This window comes from Oryctolagus cuniculus, chromosome 3 (genome assembly GCF_964237555.1).
Source record: "Oryctolagus cuniculus chromosome 3, mOryCun1.1, whole genome shotgun sequence".
NCBI lineage: Eukaryota > Metazoa > Chordata > Mammalia > Lagomorpha > Leporidae > Oryctolagus > Oryctolagus cuniculus.
Genome location: NC_091434.1, coordinates 182,525,928 through 182,543,132, shown reverse-complemented (window position 1 = coordinate 182,543,132; position 17,205 = coordinate 182,525,928). Strand labels below are relative to the sequence as shown.

At 57.8% G+C, this 17,205-nt stretch overlaps 1 protein-coding gene across 14 annotated transcripts in view; it reads left to right on the top strand.

Moving 5' to 3' along the window:
• Nucleotides 1-844: 844 nt before the first annotated feature.
• The window catches only part of AGK (acylglycerol kinase), a 102,325-nt gene continuing 85,964 nt past the window's right edge, over nucleotides 845-17,205 (top strand). The window contains exons 1-4 of one of the 14 annotated variants that reach the window (XM_070071395.1): nucleotides 2,710-4,180; nucleotides 5,139-5,361; nucleotides 7,738-7,857; nucleotides 8,248-8,365. In XM_070071395.1, coding sequence (XP_069927496.1) covers nucleotides 8,265-8,365 — 101 coding nt within the window. In that variant the 5' untranslated portion in view covers nucleotides 2,710-4,180; nucleotides 5,139-5,361; nucleotides 7,738-7,857; nucleotides 8,248-8,264. Of the gene's footprint in view, nucleotides 1,137-2,706; nucleotides 5,362-7,737; nucleotides 7,858-8,247; nucleotides 8,366-17,205 lie in introns of those variants that run through there. The other 13 variants (XM_070071399.1, XM_070071398.1, XM_070071397.1 and 10 more) reach the window with 13 other exon arrangements.

The following is a 17,205-nucleotide window of genomic DNA, read 5'->3' as shown; positions in this document are numbered from 1 at the left end:
TGGGGCAGGGAGGGCAAAGGACAAGGCAAAGTGAAGAAAGGGGAAAAGGCAAAGAGGGGCGGGCCCACCGCAGGCACTTCCAAAGGGGAGCGGTTAATTAGCCTGATTGGCAGGTGGGCATGCAGGTGTGGCCAGTAGGGGCCTGAGCTCACACAGGGGCGTGGGAAGGCGTGGTCCTCCAGCTCACAAGCCTAATCGACTCCATCCTCTGTGCCTGCCTACCACAGAGGCTCTGTACTGAAGGGTGTTGTCCGTCGCTGCAGCCGCAGCACCTGCACAGCAAGTGTTGGATGATGGATGAAGGAAAGAAAGACGCGGCCAGGTCCTGGCTTGGTCCCCACGTCCACGTGGGGGCTGAGGACGGAATTCAGGGGGTCTGCACTGGCCCTGGCTTCTCTGTCGCTCTTTGGGTCTTTAGAATCTGTTCTCTGCGGCCACAGAGATGTGCCCAGTGTCAGCCAGACCACATCACACACACACACAGCCCAGTGAACCCGCCCCATTGCGCGTGCTGTCCAGGGCCGGAAAATACAACCACTCTCCCCACCCTCCTGGGTTTGCAGTTGGCCTCGATGCGGTAACAAGAAACAGACGATCAGAGAAAAACAGGCTCGTTCATGAACACGCGCAGGGCACGCGTGGGCGGGGTATCGCTCGCCAAGCCAGGGCTTACCCAGCACCTGGCGGCAGAGGAAAAGGACTTCGACGGACACATGGCAAACAAGCTGTATCAGGGAATTCGGGGGTCCCTTCCGGGGAGAGTGGGGGCAGGTGCGTCCCTGGGACGGAGGGCCGAGCGCCGCTGCACCTGCCGTCCTCAGAGGCAGGCGCCCGCGTTGGGGGCCGGAAGCCCCGGGCGCGGGGCGCTCCTCTCCCGACCTGCCGACCCGCCTCCAGGCCCCGAAAGCAGGGTCGGCCTCGGCAGGCGCGCCGGGACCCAGCGCCGGGCGACACTAGGGCGGAGGGAGGCAGCCCCCGGGGCGGTGGGCCCCGCCGACCCCTACCCCGGCGGCAGCGCCGCGCCCGCACGCGCCAGCGGCGGAACCCGAGGGCGGCGGCCGCGGTTTCCCTCGAGCGAGCGGGGGAATCTTGAGGGAGCGCACAGGAAAGGCAGGGCGAGCGCGGGCCCGGCGCGGGTGAGTGCGGCGGGGCCCGGCGCGGGGCGGCGGGGCCGGGGTGCGGGCGGCGGGGAGACCCGGGAGCCGCGGGGCCGGGGTGCGGGCGCGGGGCTGGGGCGCGGGTGAGTGCGGCGGGGCGCGGGTGAGTGCGGCGGGGCCGGGGTGCGGGCGCGGGGCTGGGGTGCGGGCGGCGGGGCCGGGCGCGGGACGCGGGGCGGGTGAGTGCGGCGGGGCCGGGGTGCGGGCGCGGGGATGGGGTGCGGGCGGCGGGGCTGGGGTGCGGGCGGCGGGGCCGGGCGCGGGGCTGGGGTGCGGGCGCGGGGCTGGGGTGCGGGCGGCGGGGCCGGGGTGCGGGCGGCGGGGAGACCCGGGAGCCGCGGGGCCGGGGTGCGGGCGCGGGGCTGGGGCGCGGGTGAGTGCGGCGGGGCGCGGGTGAGTGCGGCGGGGCCGGGGTGCGGGCGCGGGGCTGGGGTGCGGGCGGCGGGGCCGGGCGCGGGACGCGGGGCGGGTGAGTGCGGCGGGGCCGGGGTGCGGGCGCGGGGATGGGGTGCGGGCGGCGGGGCTGGGGTGCGGGCGGCGGGGCCGGGCGCGGGGCTGGGGTGCGGGCGCGGGGCTGGGGTGCGGGCGGCGGGGCCGGGGTGCGGGCGGCGGGGAGACCCGGGAGCCGCGGGGCCGGGGTGCGGGCGCGGGGCTGGGGCGCGGGTGAGTGCGGCGGGGCGCGGGTGAGTGCGGCGGGGCCGGGGTGCGGGCGCGGGGCTGGGGTGCGGGCGGCGGGGCCGGGCGCGGGACGCGGGGCGGGTGAGTGCGGCGGGGCCGGGGTGCGGGCGCGGGGATGGGGTGCGGGCGGCGGGGCTGGGGTGCGGGCGGCGGGGCCGGGCGCGGGGCTGGGGTGCGGGCGCGGGGCTGGGGTGCGGGCGGCGGGGCCGGGGTGCGGGCGGCGGGGAGACCCGGGAGCCGCGGGGCCGGGGTGCGGGCGCGGGGCTGGGGCGCGGGTGAGTGCGGCGGGGCGCGGGTGAGTGCGGCGGGGCCGGGGTGCGGGCGCGGGGCTGGGGTGCGGGCGGCGGGGCCGGGCGCGGGACGCGGGGCGGGTGAGTGCGGCGGGGCCGGGGTGCGGGCGCGGGGATGGGGTGCGGGCGGCGGGGCTGGGGTGCGGGCGGCGGGGCCGGGCGCGGGGCTGGGGTGCGGGCGCGGGGCTGGGGTGCGGGCGGCGGGGCCGGGGTGCGGGCGGCGGGGCCGGGGTGCGGGCGGCGGGGCCGGGCGCGGGGCCGGGGTGCGGGCGCGGGGATGGGGTGCGGGCGGCGGGGCCGGGCGCGGAGGGGGCGCGGGCGGCGCGTGTGCAGGGCTCGCGTCCCGGCGCCGCCGCTCGCCTGCGGGCCGTCGGCTCGGGCAGCGGTGCGGAGTGGGGCCGGGAGTGGCCGCGCGTGGAGGGCGGGAGGTTCCTTCATGCCCGGCGCCTTCCCGGCTCTGGGGGGCCGGCTCTGGGAGGGCGCACACCCCACCTTCCACGGCGGGGGCGGGGGGGGCACCGCGGGAGTGGAAGCGCTCTCTGGAACGCAGGAAAAGCTGCCTCTACGATACGGTACCTCGATTTTAGCCAAGATGCATAGCCTCTGATGAGATTGGGGAGCGAACATTGCCCCGGTTACTTTGAAGGGGACATGTGTATGTTACATGATGTCATGTGACATGTATGTTACGTAGCTGAAGATTGCATGTGGTGATGACAAATACAGAAAATGTTACAGGTGCTCTTCCCAGCCCCAGACGGTAACCGGAGCAGGTGTAGGTGGTCAGGGCGGGTGTAGGTGGTCAGGGCAGGTGGTGGCCCCTCACTGGCGCAGCCAGAGCAGGTGTAGGTGGTCAGGGCGGGTGGTGGTCCCTCACTGGCGCAGCCAGCACAGGTGTAGGTGGTCAGGGCAGGTGTAGGTGGTCAGGGCGGGTGGTGGTCCCTCACTGGTGCAGCCAGAGCAGGTGTAGGTGGTCAGGGCGGGTGGTGGTCCCTCACTGGCGCAGCCAGCACAGGTGTAGGTGGTCAGGGCAGGTGGTGGTCCCTCACTGGTGCAGCCAGCACAGGTGTAGGTGGTCAGGGCAGGTGTAGGTGGTCAGGGCGGGTGGTGGTCCCTCACTGATGCAGCCAGAACAGGTGTAGGTGGTCAGGGCAGGTGGTGGTCCCTCACTGGTGCAGCCAGAACAGGTGTAGGTGGTCAGGGCGGGTGGTGGTCCCTCACTGGCGCAGCCAGAACAGGTGTAGATGGTCAGGGCAGGTGGTGGTCCCTCACTGGTGCAGCCAGAACAGGTGTAGGTGGTCAGGGCAGGTGTAGGTGGTCAGGGCGGGTGGTGGTCCCTCACTGGTGCAGCTGACCACTCTAGCCTTGGAATCCAGGTCCAGGCTGTGGCCTTGCTCCTTCCAATACGTTTTCCTGTAATCCGCAAGCCATTAAGCACTCAAAGCAGGGTTCTGCTAGGTCAGGACTGGCCTTTAGGCAGACTTGTCACCTCTTAGATTGTTCTCCGGCTTGCTGGCATTCTTTTCACTCCATGGTCACGTTGCCTGGTTTTTTTACTTTCAGTTTTTTAGATGTATTTATTTGTTGGGAAGAGTTAACAGAGAGAGAGGGAGAGCCGCAGAGAGAGATCTTCCATCTGCTGGTTCACTCCCCAGATGGCCCCAGGGACCCCCGGCTGGGGCAGGCCTAGCCCGGAGCCAGGAGCCTCCTCCACGTCTCCCACTTGGGTGCCTTGCCTGACTGGTATCTGCGATCAAACTTGAGTTCCTTTAGGAGGATGAATACCAAGTCTGTCTGCTACCCAGTTTCTCCTGGCTTCAGGGGCTAAACCCTGACCTCCCGTGGGCATGTCCATTTGGTTGCCCCTCAGGCATCAAACGCAGTGTCTCCTCCAACCTTGCACACTGTCTCCATACATGCAGTCCAGGTCTAAGGGACTGAAATCTATTCCTGGCTGGGTTCCTCCTCACCGCTTACAGTCAGTGTATCATCACGTGCTTCGAATTTCCATCAGGACCTCCAAATCCTCTCCGTCTTGCTTGTTCCTTCCTTCAGGTACCGCGAGATGATTCAAATAACTTCCCGGGGTCTTCTTGATGTTTATTTCAGCTTCTGCCAGTGCACTTTCCATCCTGCTACTTAGTGATCTTTGTGCAGTTCAAATATGATTGTATTTCATCAAAGAGTTTTCAACATAATAGCCAAAGTGCTTAGTATAGATTCTAGGTCTCTTCCAGTCTTCCTCCCAACCCCTAGTCCCTTATCTGAAAGCCAGTGGTTACTGGTTCTAAAAGATCTCCCCACGGCAGTCATGGGCGTGCTTGTTAAAAACGAAGATAACAGCTGAATTCAGAGCACGTGAGATTCTTGTGTGGACGGTTAATGCCCAAGTGTGTATTTTTAACAAGCTCTGCCCTGGACCCTTGCTCTTTAGGGGTTCAGGACGTGCTGCCCCAAAATGTGGTGCCTTGGCATTTGAGGGACCAGCAGAGGCAAAGCTCACTCTAGGACTTTCTTCATTCATTCCTCCCACGCTCCTCCCCAAAGCTGGCCATCGAAGAATCCTCTGGCCGTTGTGTAAGGCCCTCCTGTAAGGCACCCTGCCTGTACCCAGAGGAAATGGATGCCCTTCTTGCTGAAAACAGAATCCGAACCAACAGGCCTTGCCGACTTGCCATGTTTATTACTTTTAGGTCATAGCTTCTGCCACTCTTATCAAACAGCATAAAAGCACACATTTCTGTTTCATTGAGTCTTCGTTTCTGAAGACGCCTATGTCATGTAGAACTTGCATTAAATATATTTATATATTTTCTTAAGCCGTCTTTTGCTGTAGGGGTCTCAGCCGTGAACCTAGTGTTGGGTGAGGAAAAAGCCTCCTGCCCCAACACTGCCTCGTGTGTGTCTGAGCACGCCTTCCTGTTTGTCCTTCCCTGTGTGCGTCTTAGTTGGGGCTGCTTTAACAAGATACCATAGACTGGTGGCCTAAGCAGTGGCTGTTTATTTGTCCTAGTTCTGGTGGTGCGAAGTCTGAAGTCAGGGTGCTTGGTAATGGCTCTCTCTCTCCTTGCCGTATCCTCATGAGAGAGGATGAGTGCATAGATCTAGGGATCAGGGCTTTAACGTAAGGACGGGGCCACGCAGGTTTGCAGCATAGAATACACGCAGCTCCTCTCTTGTTCGTGATGACTCGGAAGCCGCCCCTGACCATGCCCCACCCCTGATGCCCAGTCAAGGTGAGCTCTGGTCTTGTAGGCTCGCACTGAGCCCGTGCTCCCCACCTGGCATTCACCTGCCTGTGTTGCAGCCATAACTGTGACAGGTGTGACTCTGTCCTGGTGCCCGGCACAGGGCCTAGCACGCAGGTGCTTTGAAAGGCCTCTGGGATGAGGGAGTGCTTCAGAGCCAGATGGAGCGGAGTCGAGGAATTCGGTGAGCCTTGGGAGCCTCGGTACCAGCCCGGCTGGCAGGCAGACTCACGGGAGGGCAGGCTCCCTGGCACTGGCTTCATTGCTCCTGGTGATGCCTTGTGTTTTAAAGAGTATTTGAGAGGAAGAGTTAGACAGAGATGGAGGGAGAGACAAGGAGATAGGTCTTCCACCTGCTAGTTTACTCCCCAAATGGCTGCAACGGCCGGAGGTCAGCCGATCCAAAGCCAGGAGCCAGGAGCTTCTTCTGGGTCTCCCACGCAGGTGCAGAGGCCCAAGCATCTGGGCCGTCTTCTACTGCTTTCCCAGGCCACAGCAGAGAGCTGGATCGGAAGTGGAGCACCTGGGACTTGAACCGGCGCCCATATGGGATGCTGGCACTGCAGGCAGAGGCTTAGCCCACTATGCCACAGTGTCGGCCCTGATGTTTCTTACCTTAAGAGGAATTTTAAACAAAGGAGGCTAAGAGTGAGACCTTTTGGTGGAAGTAGCTTGGTTTTTTATGTTTTTTTTTTTTTGTCTATTTACATTGCACACAGTCACAGGAGATTTTGTTTAACGTACATATTTAGCAAGTAATTACTATTCATCTTAGAAAACTTAGAAAACACATTGCAATTAAAATGTAAAATAAATAATAATAAAATACCATTACCTGTCCCCAACTTGGAAATACTTTAAGATTTTGTTTGTGATTATTTCTATTGGTATTTTTTTTAACTTACAATCTTTTTTTTAAAAATTTATTTTTATTTGAAAGACAGAGTTACAGAGAGAGAGGTCTTCCATCTGTTGGTTCACTCCCCAGATGGCCACAACAGCTGGAGCTGCGCCGATCCAGAGCCAGGAGCTTCTTCCGAGTCTCCCACAGGGGTGCAGGGGCCCAAGGACTTGGGCCATCTTCTCCTGCTATCCCAGGCCATAGCAGAGAGCTGGATTGGAAGAGGAGCAGCCGGGACTAGAACCGGCGCCCATATGGGATGTCGGCGCTTCAGGCCAGGGTGTTAACCCACTATACCACAGCGCCAGTACAATCATTTTTTTAAATAAGTGTCATCTCCCTTAAAATTTTTTATTTATTTATTTGAAAGGCAGAGCGACAGAGTGATTGGTTGATTGGTTGATTTTGTGACTACTGGTTCTCTCTGTGGTTAGGTCTGGGCCAAGCTGAAGCCGGTAGCCGGGTAACTGCATCCTGGCCTCCCACGTGGGTTGCAGGGACTCAATCACGTGGGCCTTCATCCGCTGCCCTCACAGGTGTATTAGCAGGGAGCTGGATCGGAAGCAGAGAGGTCAGGACTTGAAATGGCACTTGGGTGTGGATGCCAGCATCTCAAGGGGTGGCTCCACCCACTGTGTCACACACTGGTCCTTTGCACTCATTTTATTTTTTTAAAGATTGACTTATTTGAAAGGCAGAGTGACAAGGAGGGACTCTTTCATCTGCTGGCTTACTGCCCAGATGGCTGCAACTGTTGAGGTTAGACCAGGCTGAAGCCACCTGCCAGGAATTCTCTCTGGGTCTCTCATGTGGCTGTCGGGCTCAAGTTCTTGGGCCGTCTGCTGCCTGCCCAGGTCGTTAGCCGGGAGCTGGGTTAGAACAGAGCAATGTCGCCCCCACTCCCTTTTAACTTGATTGAAATATTACCAGTTACGTTTATTGTCTTGTCTATTTTACTTGATATTTTGAGGTTTTTCTGTCATGAAGAAAAACATAGATACTGTACACATCATCCCCTTTTTCGTAAAGTTGTGCTAATTTACCTTTTAGAAATGTGTGAGTGAGAAGCTGGTGCTTGGTGTAGCGGGTAAAGCTGCTGCCTGCAGCGTTGGCATCCCGTATGGGTGCCGGTTCGGATCCCGGCTGCTCCACTTCCGATCCGGCTCTCTGCTGTGGCCTGGGAAAGCAGTAGAAGATGGCTGAAGTCCTTGGGCCCCTGCACCCGTGTGGGAGACCTGGAAGAGGCTTCTGGTTTCTGGTTGGTGCAGCTCCGGCTATTGCAGCCAACTGGGGAGTGAACCAGCGGATGGAAGACCTCTCTCCCTCTCCCTCTCTCTCCCTCCCTCCCTCCCTCCCTCCCTCTCTCTCTCTCTTCTCCTTCTCTCTCTGCGTAACTCTGACTTTCAAATAAATAAATTTTAAAGAAAAGGGTGGTGAGTGTTTCCCTCATTTTATTTCGTCAGCAGTAAAAACCATCTACACAGCCTGTTCCGTGGGAGTGCTGCAAGTTCTTTGTCATCTGCATGCCTTCGAACACTCAGGAGGCTGCACGTCTTCACCTCACCGTGTGCTGCTCCCCTGCTGTGAGTCTCCCTGTCCAGGGCCCAGTGCATGCCAGCATTTGGAGAAGCCCTTTACCTCGCTCGTGCGTTGTTGGGTCCCTTATTTGCAAGGGCCAGCATGGAAGGATGGCAGAGTGAGACTCTAAGCAGGAACAGCAGAGGAAGCTGGACTCCCTCTCTCCTGCCTTCCCCTCTAATGCAGTAAGGAAAAGCTGACCAGACCAGGGAGAAGGGGAGTGTCGGTGGGCTGCTGTGGAGGTGAGGATGAGGCCAGAGAAGTGATAAGAAGGAAGAGGAGCGGGGACGGGCAGCGGGAGTGAGAGAGGATGAAGGAGTGGACCACAGAGTCCCAGGGGTGCTCTATGTGCCTTGAATAATTACTTTTTTTTTCTTTTTCTCTCTCTAACCTAGCAAGTCCTTAGGAGAAGATGACTGTGTTCTTTAAAACACTTCGAAATCATTGGAAGAAAACTACAGCTGGGCTGTGCCTGCTGACGTGGGGAGGCCACTGGCTCTATGGAAAACACTGGTAAGTGTCTGGGAGCCCCCCCACCTTCTCCCCCAGCCCCCAGCAGCAGAACTGCCAGGCAGGGCCTGAGCGTCAGTCGTGTCCAGCTGGGCTTGTCGCTGAAATGCCGCATACGAGAAGCACGTTACACACACCAAACCCAAAGACAGAGGCTTCTCGTTGTGAACGGTTCCGTCTCATCGCCCCGTACGCAGCTGTTACTCCCCTGCTGAGGGGGGCTCTGGCAGCAGGGGAAGGAAGCTGCCTTTACTCCTTCGATTACTGGGAGTCGGGGGTCTCCTGGATGTTACTGCGTCCGTCTCTCACTGCAGCCTCGTTCCCCTGCCTGGCCCTGCCCGGCCCTGCCCTGCCACGTCTCTCACTGCAGCCTTGTTCCCCTGACTGCCCCTGCCCTGCCCTGCCCTGCCCTGCCTCTCACTGCAGCCTCATTCCCCTGCCCGGCCCTGCCTCTCACTGCAGCCTAGTTCCCCTGCCTGGCCCTGCCCTGCCCTGCCGTGTCTCACTGCAGCCTCGTTCCCCTGCCCAGCCTGGCCCTGCCCTGCCCTGCCTCTCACTGCAGCCTCGTTCCCCTGCCCAGCCTGGCCCTGCCCTGCCCTGCCGTGTCTCACTGCAGCCTCGTTCCCCTGCCCTGCCCTGCCCTGCCGTGTCTCACTGCAGCCTCGTTCCCCTGCCCAGCCTGGCCCTGCCCTGCCCTGCCTCTCACTGCAGCCTCGTTCCCCTGCCCAGCCTGGCCCTGCCCTGCCCTGCCGTGTCTCACTGCAGCCTCGTTCCCCTGCCCAGCCTGGCCCTGCCCTGCCGCATCTCTCACTGCAGCCTCGTTCCCCTGCCCAGCCTGGCCCTGCCCTGCCCTGCTGCGTCTCTCTCTGCAGCCTCGTTCCCCTGCCCAGCCTGGCCCTGCCCTGCCGCATCTCTCACTGCAGCCTCGTTCCCCTGCCTGCCCCTGCCCTGCCCTGCCGCGTCTCTCCCCTGTGACTGGCTCCAAGCATCCTCTAAGCCTAGGGTAATTGAAACAAGACAGGACTTTAGCCGTCTGTCTGAATAAGGAATTCCGAGGACTCATGGTGTTAGTATTAGCCTTCCGGCACGGAAGGAGAAAGGCCAGAGCTCCTCTTTTGGTTTAATGTGATAATAAGATTTAAGTAGAGAAACTTTTCAGAGTTACACAAATCATTGAGACAGCCAATCACACTGCCGTCTTTCAGGGGTTAGGACTTTGTTTCAAGAGCACAGCAACACTGAAATGCAGGTGTGTGAGATGCAGGTGTGTGAGATGCGGGTGCGTGAGATGCGGGTGCGTGAGATGCGGGTGCGTGAGATGCGGGTGCGTGAGATGCGGGTGCGTGAGATGCGGGTGCGTGAGATGCGGGTGTGTGAGATGCGGGTGTCTGAGATGCGGGTGTCTGAGATGCGGGTGCGTGACATGCGGGTGCGTGAGATGCGGGTGCGTGAGATGCGGGTGCGTGTGATGCGGGTGCGAAATGCGGGTGTGTGAGATGCGGGTGTGTGAGATGCGGGTGTGTGACATGCAGGTGTGTGACATGCGGGTGCGTGAGATGCGGGTGCGTGAGATGCGGGTGCGTGCAGGTGCGTGAGATGCGGGTGCGTGAGATGCGGGTGCGTGAGATGCGGGTGCGTGAGATGCGGGTGTCTGAGATGCGGGTGTCTGAGATGCGGGTGTGTGAGATGCGGGTGTGTGACATGCAGGTGTGTGACATGCGGGTGTCTGAGATGCGGGTGCGTGAGATGCGGGTGTCTGAGATGCAGATGTGTGAGATGCGGGTGTGTGACATGCAGGTGTGTGACATGCAGGTGTCTGAGATGCGGGTGCGTGAGATGCGGGTGCGTGAGATGCGGGTGCGTGAGATGCGGGTGTGTGAGATGCAGATGTCTGAAATGCAGGTGTCTTAAACAGCCGTTGGGTTAACAGAACAGAGGAGCTGTGCGTTGTGTTGGGAGGTTTCACATGGGAAGTGTGGGGAGCAATCCGGACTAGACTAAGTTACTGGAATTGGGACTTATTCTATGCATCTGCTCTCCCACAATATGGCGCTGGGAGAGGAGGAAACAGCTTCCGCACAGCTGCCTCCAGTTCAACCAATAAACTGTAGGACCTGCTCCTGATTGGAGGAGAGCAGCGTACTCGGCGTGTGGGCAGCCGAGTTAGGATTGGCGGAGGAGGACTATAAAGGAGGAGAGAGACGGCATGCACCAGGAACATCTAAGGGGAACACCTAAGGGGAACACCTGTGCAGCCCCCGAGAGAGCCGGCCGGCGGTGTGCCGCTCCCCTGCGGAAGTGGGGAATGTGGCCAGGGGGAACCGCCCTTCCACGGAGGTGGAAGGGATAGTAGCCAACCCGGGAAGAACCAGCAGCAAACCCGGGGAGGGCCGAGCAGACGAAAGAACAGCGCAGGGTCCTGTGTCGTTCCTCCACGAAGAGGGGGAGCGACAGGAAGGAAATTCAGACTGACGCTTTTGTAAGCGTCCTCAACTCGCCACCTTCAGAAGTAACTGCGATGCAGCCTGCTGTTTGCTGTGTGTTTTGCAGCCCTGGAGAAGTTGGGACAGACTCTCTTTCTCCAAGTGTTTGCAACGCTAAGTAGCTTGCATCTGAAGAATAGACCCAAGAAGTTTAAAATTGTTGTGTAAGAAGAGTTTGAGCAGAGATTTTACAAATAGGGAATACAAGGCGTATATTGTTTGACTTCTCCCCAACATTTTTAAATTTTCAATTTCACAATTCTTTTAAATTTACAAAACAAAAATTGAGTTCCCCTGTGCCCCCTCCCCGGCTTCCCCTGCTGTGAACATCTTGTATTGGTGTGTTGTATTTGGCATAATCCATAAACTATGCTGAGCTTCTGTTACTAACATCTTGTATTGCATAACTGAGTAGAACTGCCACTAATGATCCCCGCCCAGTTCGCCGTATATTTTTTACCCCAGCTCTCTGTCTCCCTCCCTCTGCTAGCCTGTCGACAGTCTGCGTCCAGGTTGAGAACCCCTCCCCTGCTGCACGAGGGAGAACGTGCGGTATAGTTTCTGTGTCTGGCTTGTTTCGCACAGCCTGGCGTCTTGTAGCTGCATCAGTTGTGCTGCAGACGACAGGATTTCATCCTCGAAGGTGGAACAGTTTTCCTTAGCCCTCAAGGGAAGGCTCCTGCGCACCTCTCCAGAAGCGTCCAGTCTAGGCCGTGACCAGTGCAGCCAGGGAACTGCTCACCCACTGAGACGGGCGGGTTTGGGGAGCTCACGGGTCCCCGTCCTGTATGTAGAGATACCATCATAATTTCTTGTGCACGTAGTCTGTGGACTTTAAACAAGTCCTGTTAGATGTCGAGCAAGAACAGAAGCCTCGCTCTGAGTTTGGTCTGAGTAAGCGTGAACCAGAAGTGTGGTAGGAGCCCGGAGACCTCCCTTTGCTGTCTGTACCTTGACTTTCCGGGCTACTGCCCCTCACAGAAGCCCGCGTCGTCCCCTTGCTCCTCCTGTTCTCACCCCTTTCTCCTGTATGCTTGGGTACTATTATGCCCCTTTTATTTATTTATCTTTTTAAAGATTTTATTTATTTGAAAGACAGGTACAGAGAGAAGTAAAGCCAGAGAGAGAGAGAGAGAGAGAAAGAGAGAAAGGTCTTCCATCCATTGGTTCGCTCCCCAGATGGCCGCAACAGCCAGAGTTGAGCTGATCTGAAGCCAGGAGCTTCTTCAGGTCTCCCACACGGGTGCAGGGACTCAAGGACTTGGGCCATCCTCTACTGCTTTCCCAGGCCACAGCAGAGAGCTGGATCGGAAGCAGAGCAGCTTGGACATGAACCGACGCTCATATGGGATGCTGGCGCTGCAGGCCGCGGCTTTAACCCGCTGTGCCACAGCGCTGGCCCCACCCCTTTTAATTTTAAATCGTGATTAAAAGGCAATACCGGATTTGCCGTGTTAGCCATTTATAACTGTAGAGTCCCGAGGTGTTGAGGATGGTCACGTTGTTGTGTAATTGATGCCCAGAGCCTTTGTACCCACTAGGCAGGGCCCCGTTTCTCCCGCCAACCCCCAGCCCCGGCAACTCCGTTCCTGTCCATTTCTGTGAGTTTGCTTTATATAACCCTGATAAGCAGAATCATACAGTATTTGGGTTTGTGACTGGCTGGTTTCACTGAATGAAACACCCGTGTAATAGCATGTGGAGGGATTTTTAACATTTTTAAGTGGAATAATGTTCTGTTCTGTGTATATTCCATATTTTCTTTACCTGTTGGTCTGCCAGTGCACGTGTGGGCTACTTCTGTGTCCAGGTCTTGTGAATCGTTGTGTGGGTAACTTGGGTGTGCAAGTACCTGAGTCCTGCTTTCAGTTCTCTTGGGTATATGCCCAGACGTGGACTGCTGGATTATATTGAGTTCTGTTTTTAATTTTTGAGGGGCCTTCATCCTGTTCTCCATAGCAGCTGCGTCATTTTGAAATCACACCAGTAGTACACTAAGGTTTCATTTTTGCATATTCTTACCAACACTTGTTATTTTTGTCCTTTTTGTCTGATAATGGCCATTCTAATGGGTATGAGGAGCTCCATTATACACTCTTCAACTCCATTTTCCTTTGTGGCCTTTTCTTTTTCTTTTTTTTAAAGATTTATTTATTTATTTGAAAGTCAGAGTTACGCAGAGAGAGGAGAGGCAGAGAGAGAGAGAGAGAGAGGTCTTCCATCCACTGGTTCACTCCCCAAATGACTGAAACTGCCAGAGCTGAGCTGATCTGAAGCCAGGAGCCAGGAGCTTCTTCCGGGTCTCCCACGCGGGTGCAGGGGCCCAAGGACTTGGGCCATCTTCTACTGCTTTCCCAGGCCAGAGCAGAGAGCTGGATTGGAAGTAGAGCAGCTGAGTCTTGAACCATCGCCCATATGGGATGCCGGCACTGCAGGGAGTGGCTTTACCACTGTGCCATAGCACTGGCCCCCCTCTGTGGCCTTTTCAATCTTTCATTCAGAGCTAAACTCATTCAATAGATTTTCCTCTCCTCCCTGCCTCCTCCTCGTGCCACGTTCCGTCAGTCTCCATTAGAAGGGTTTCTCCAGTTCTGCTCATCTGTGTCCTGGCCCACTCAGCCTTAGACACAGTCGACTCTCCTTCAGACAGTTATTTGCCTCGCATTTTGGCCTCACATTCCTGTTTTTCCTTTCCTGCTCCTGGCGGTCCTTTCCTGTTTGTCACCACTGCTGCCTGCTCGGTGTTAGAGGAGCAGTCTTGCCCAGGGGCCCCTTCTCACGTTGTCCTCCCCGTAAGGTCCTAGTCTCTCACACTGTCTTCATTTACCAGCTCTGTACATCCAGATGCCAGGTTTCAGACCTCTGTATGCAGTCATCCCTTGTTATCTGAGTGGGGTGGTTCCAGGTTCTTCCACCCTGCAGACACCAAAATACAGAATGCTCAAGTCTCTTGTACGAAATGGCATAATAAATATTTGCACAAAACCTATACACTTCGATGCATTTCTCAGAACACATCCCATCATTAAGTGACCCCTGACTGTATGCAACGTTGATACTGTGGGGCCGGCACTGTGGCATAGCGGGTAAAGCTGCCGCCTGCAGTGCTGGCATCCCATATGGGTGCTGGTTCGAGTCCTGGCTGCTCCACTTCCCATCCAGCTTTCTGCTGTGTCCTGGGAAAGCAGTAAAAGACGTCTCAAGTCCTTGGGCCCCCGCATCCACACGGGAGACCCAGAAGCTCCTGGCTTCTGGCGTTAGGTTGGCACAGCTCCGGCTGTTGCGGCCATCTTGGGAGTGAACCAGTGGATGGAAGACCTCTCTCTCTCTCTCTCTGCCTCTCTATAATTCTGTCTTTCAAATAAATAAATAAATCTGGAAAAAAAAAATGCTGATGCTTGCAACCTGCCTTTGCCTCTGTACATCTGCTGCACAGAGCTGGGACGGCAAAGTTGGCTGCTAAGTTGTTGTCTTTTGTTGTTTGCCGAGAGAGCGGTGAGGGCTCTCAGCTCTCGGTAATCTCTCCTGCCTTAGCTGCATCCCTGAAGCCTGGCAGCTGGGAGAATCCATTGCAGGGGTGGGGTGGGGTGTGGCCTGGCTGGTCAGCTCACTGCTCCCGAGTCTGAAGAGCAGAAAGGACAGACCGACGGTCAGTGCAGTCGCGCGACCTTGGGATCACAGGGCCGCTGTCCCCGACACCAGCATCCCAGGGCGCTCGAGTTCTGTGGCTAGAGTGGCGCCTCGCACGTCCTGCCCTGTACTCCAAATCAGGACGAGGTGGAAATTACGAGTGACTTTAAGAACTGAGGGCATTGGATAATTGTTTAATCTTTGCCTATAATAACTAACACAGTGTAAGTGCTATGTAAGTAGTTGTTGTTTAGGGATTGATAATGAGCGAAAAAAAGTCTATATATGTTCGGTACAGATGCAGTATTTTTGCATAGTTCCCCTCCTTGGTGGTTTTATCTGTGGCCATGGAACCCAAGGTTAGGGAGGGCTGATTATACGTCCAGCTGCTTGTCTATTGGGTGCTTCGCAGATGTCTTTAAGTAAGCCCTCTGAATCTTCCCTGCCACACCTGCTCTTTGGCAGTAATTGGTGCCGCTCACCATCCATCCAGTTCCCAAATCTGGAACTTGAACGTCATCCTCTATTCTTCCTGAGCCTCATTTCCACACCCAGGTCTCAATGCTGAGTGACTCCTCCCTGGGTGCTCACCCAGGTCTCACATGCCGAGTGACTCCTCCTCCCTGGGTGCTCACCCAGGTCTCAATGCTGAGTGACTCCTCCTCCCTGGGTGCTCACCCAGGTCTCACATGCCGAGTGACTCCTCCCTGGGTGCTCACCCAGGTCTCACATGCTGAGTGACTCCTCCCTGGGTGCTCACCCAGGTCTCAATGCTGAGTGACTCCTCCCTGGGTGCTCACCCAGGTCTCAATGCTGAGTGACTCCTCCCTGGGTGCTCACCCAGGTCTCACATGCTGAGTGACTCCTCCTCCCTGGGTGCTCACCCAGGTCTCACATGCTGAGTGACTCCTCCTCACCCAGGTCTCACATTGTGAGTGACTCCTCCTCACCCAGGTCTCAATGCTGAGTGACTCCTCCTCCCTGGGTGCTCACCCAGGTCTCACATGCTGAGTGACTCCTCCCTGGGTGCTCACCCAGGTCTCACATGCTGAGTGACTCCTCCTCCTGGGTGCTCACCCAGGTCTCAACATGCTGAGTGACTCCTCCTCCCTGGGTGCTCACCCAGGTCTCACATGCTGAGTGACTCCTCCCTGGGTGCTCACCCAGGTCTCACATGCCGAGTGACTCCTCCCTGGGTGCTCACCCAGGTCTCACATGCTGAGTGACTCCTCCTCCCTGGGTGCTCACCCAGGTCTCACATGCCGAGTGACTCCTCCCTGGGTGCTCACCCAGGTCTCAATGCTGAGTGACTCCTCCTCCCTGGGTGCTCACCCAGGTCTCACATGCCGAGTGACTCCTCCCTGGGTGCTCACCCAGGTCTCAATGCTGAGTGACTCCTCCCTGAGTGCTCACCCAGGTCTCACATGCTGAGTGACTCCTCCTCCCTGGGTGCTCACCCAGGTCTCAATGCTGAGTGACTCCTCCTCCCTGGGTGCTCACCCAGGTCTCAATGCTGAGTGACTCCTCCCTGGGTGCTCACCCAGGTCTCACATGCTGAGTGACTCCTCCCTGGGTGCTCACCCAGGTCTCACAAGCTGAGTGACTCCTCCCTGGGTGCTCACCCAGGTCTCACATGCCGAGTGACTCCTCCTCCCTGGGTGCTCACCCAGGTCTCAATGCTGAGTGACTCCTCCCTGGGTGCTCACCCAGGTCACAGGCTGAGTGACTCCTCCCTGAGTGCTCACCCAGGTCTCACATGCTGAGTGACTCCTCCTCCCTGGGTGCTCACCCAGGTCTCACATGCTGAGTGACTCCTCCCTGGGTGCTCACCCAGGTCTCACATGCTGAGTGACTCCTCCTCCCTGGGTGCTCACCCAGGTCTCACATGCCGAGTGACTCCTCCCTGGGTGCTCACCCAGGTCTCAATGCTGAGTGACTCCTCCCTGGGTGCTCACCCAGGTCACAGGCTGAGTGACTCCTCCCTGAGTGCTCACCCAGGTCTCACATGCTGAGTGACTCCTCCTCCCTGGGTGCTCACCCAGGTCTCACATGCTGAGTGACTCCTCCCTGGGTGCTCACCCAGGTCTCAATGCTGAGTGACTCCTCCCTGGGTGCTCACCCAGGTCTCAATGCTGAGTGACTCCTCCCTGGGTGCTCACCCAGGTCTCACAGGCTGAGTGACTCCTCCCTGGGTGCTCACCCAGGTCTCACATGCTGAGTGACTCCTCCCTGGGTGCTCACCCAGGTCTCACATGCTGAGTGACTCCTCCTCCCTGGGTGCTCACCCAGGTCTCAATGCTGAGTGACTCCTCCCTGGGTGCTCACCCAGGTCTCACATGCTGAGTGACTCCTCCTCACCCAGGTCTCACATGCCGAGTGACGCCTCCTCCCTGGGTGTTCATTTCTCTTGTCTGCCCCGCTGTCACCAGCTTCGTCCCCACGAGCACCCTCTCTTGCCTGGACCCTTGCTCTTGACCTCCTGTCCGTTCACCTTGCACCTGCTCTTGCCTGTCTGACGGTTTTGCAGCCCATTGCCAGGCTGATCTTGTACAAGGCTGGACACTGTTGCTTTCGTACTGAAGTGCAGAATTCTCACACGCCCCACAGAAGTTTGGCCCCATCTGTGCGCGTCTAGTCTAGCCTTGTCCTGTTCCACACGTTACCATGTGGAGCTCCTGGGTGTCGCACAGTGGCTGCTCTTCCTGTTGCAGGATTCTGTGGCCCATGCTA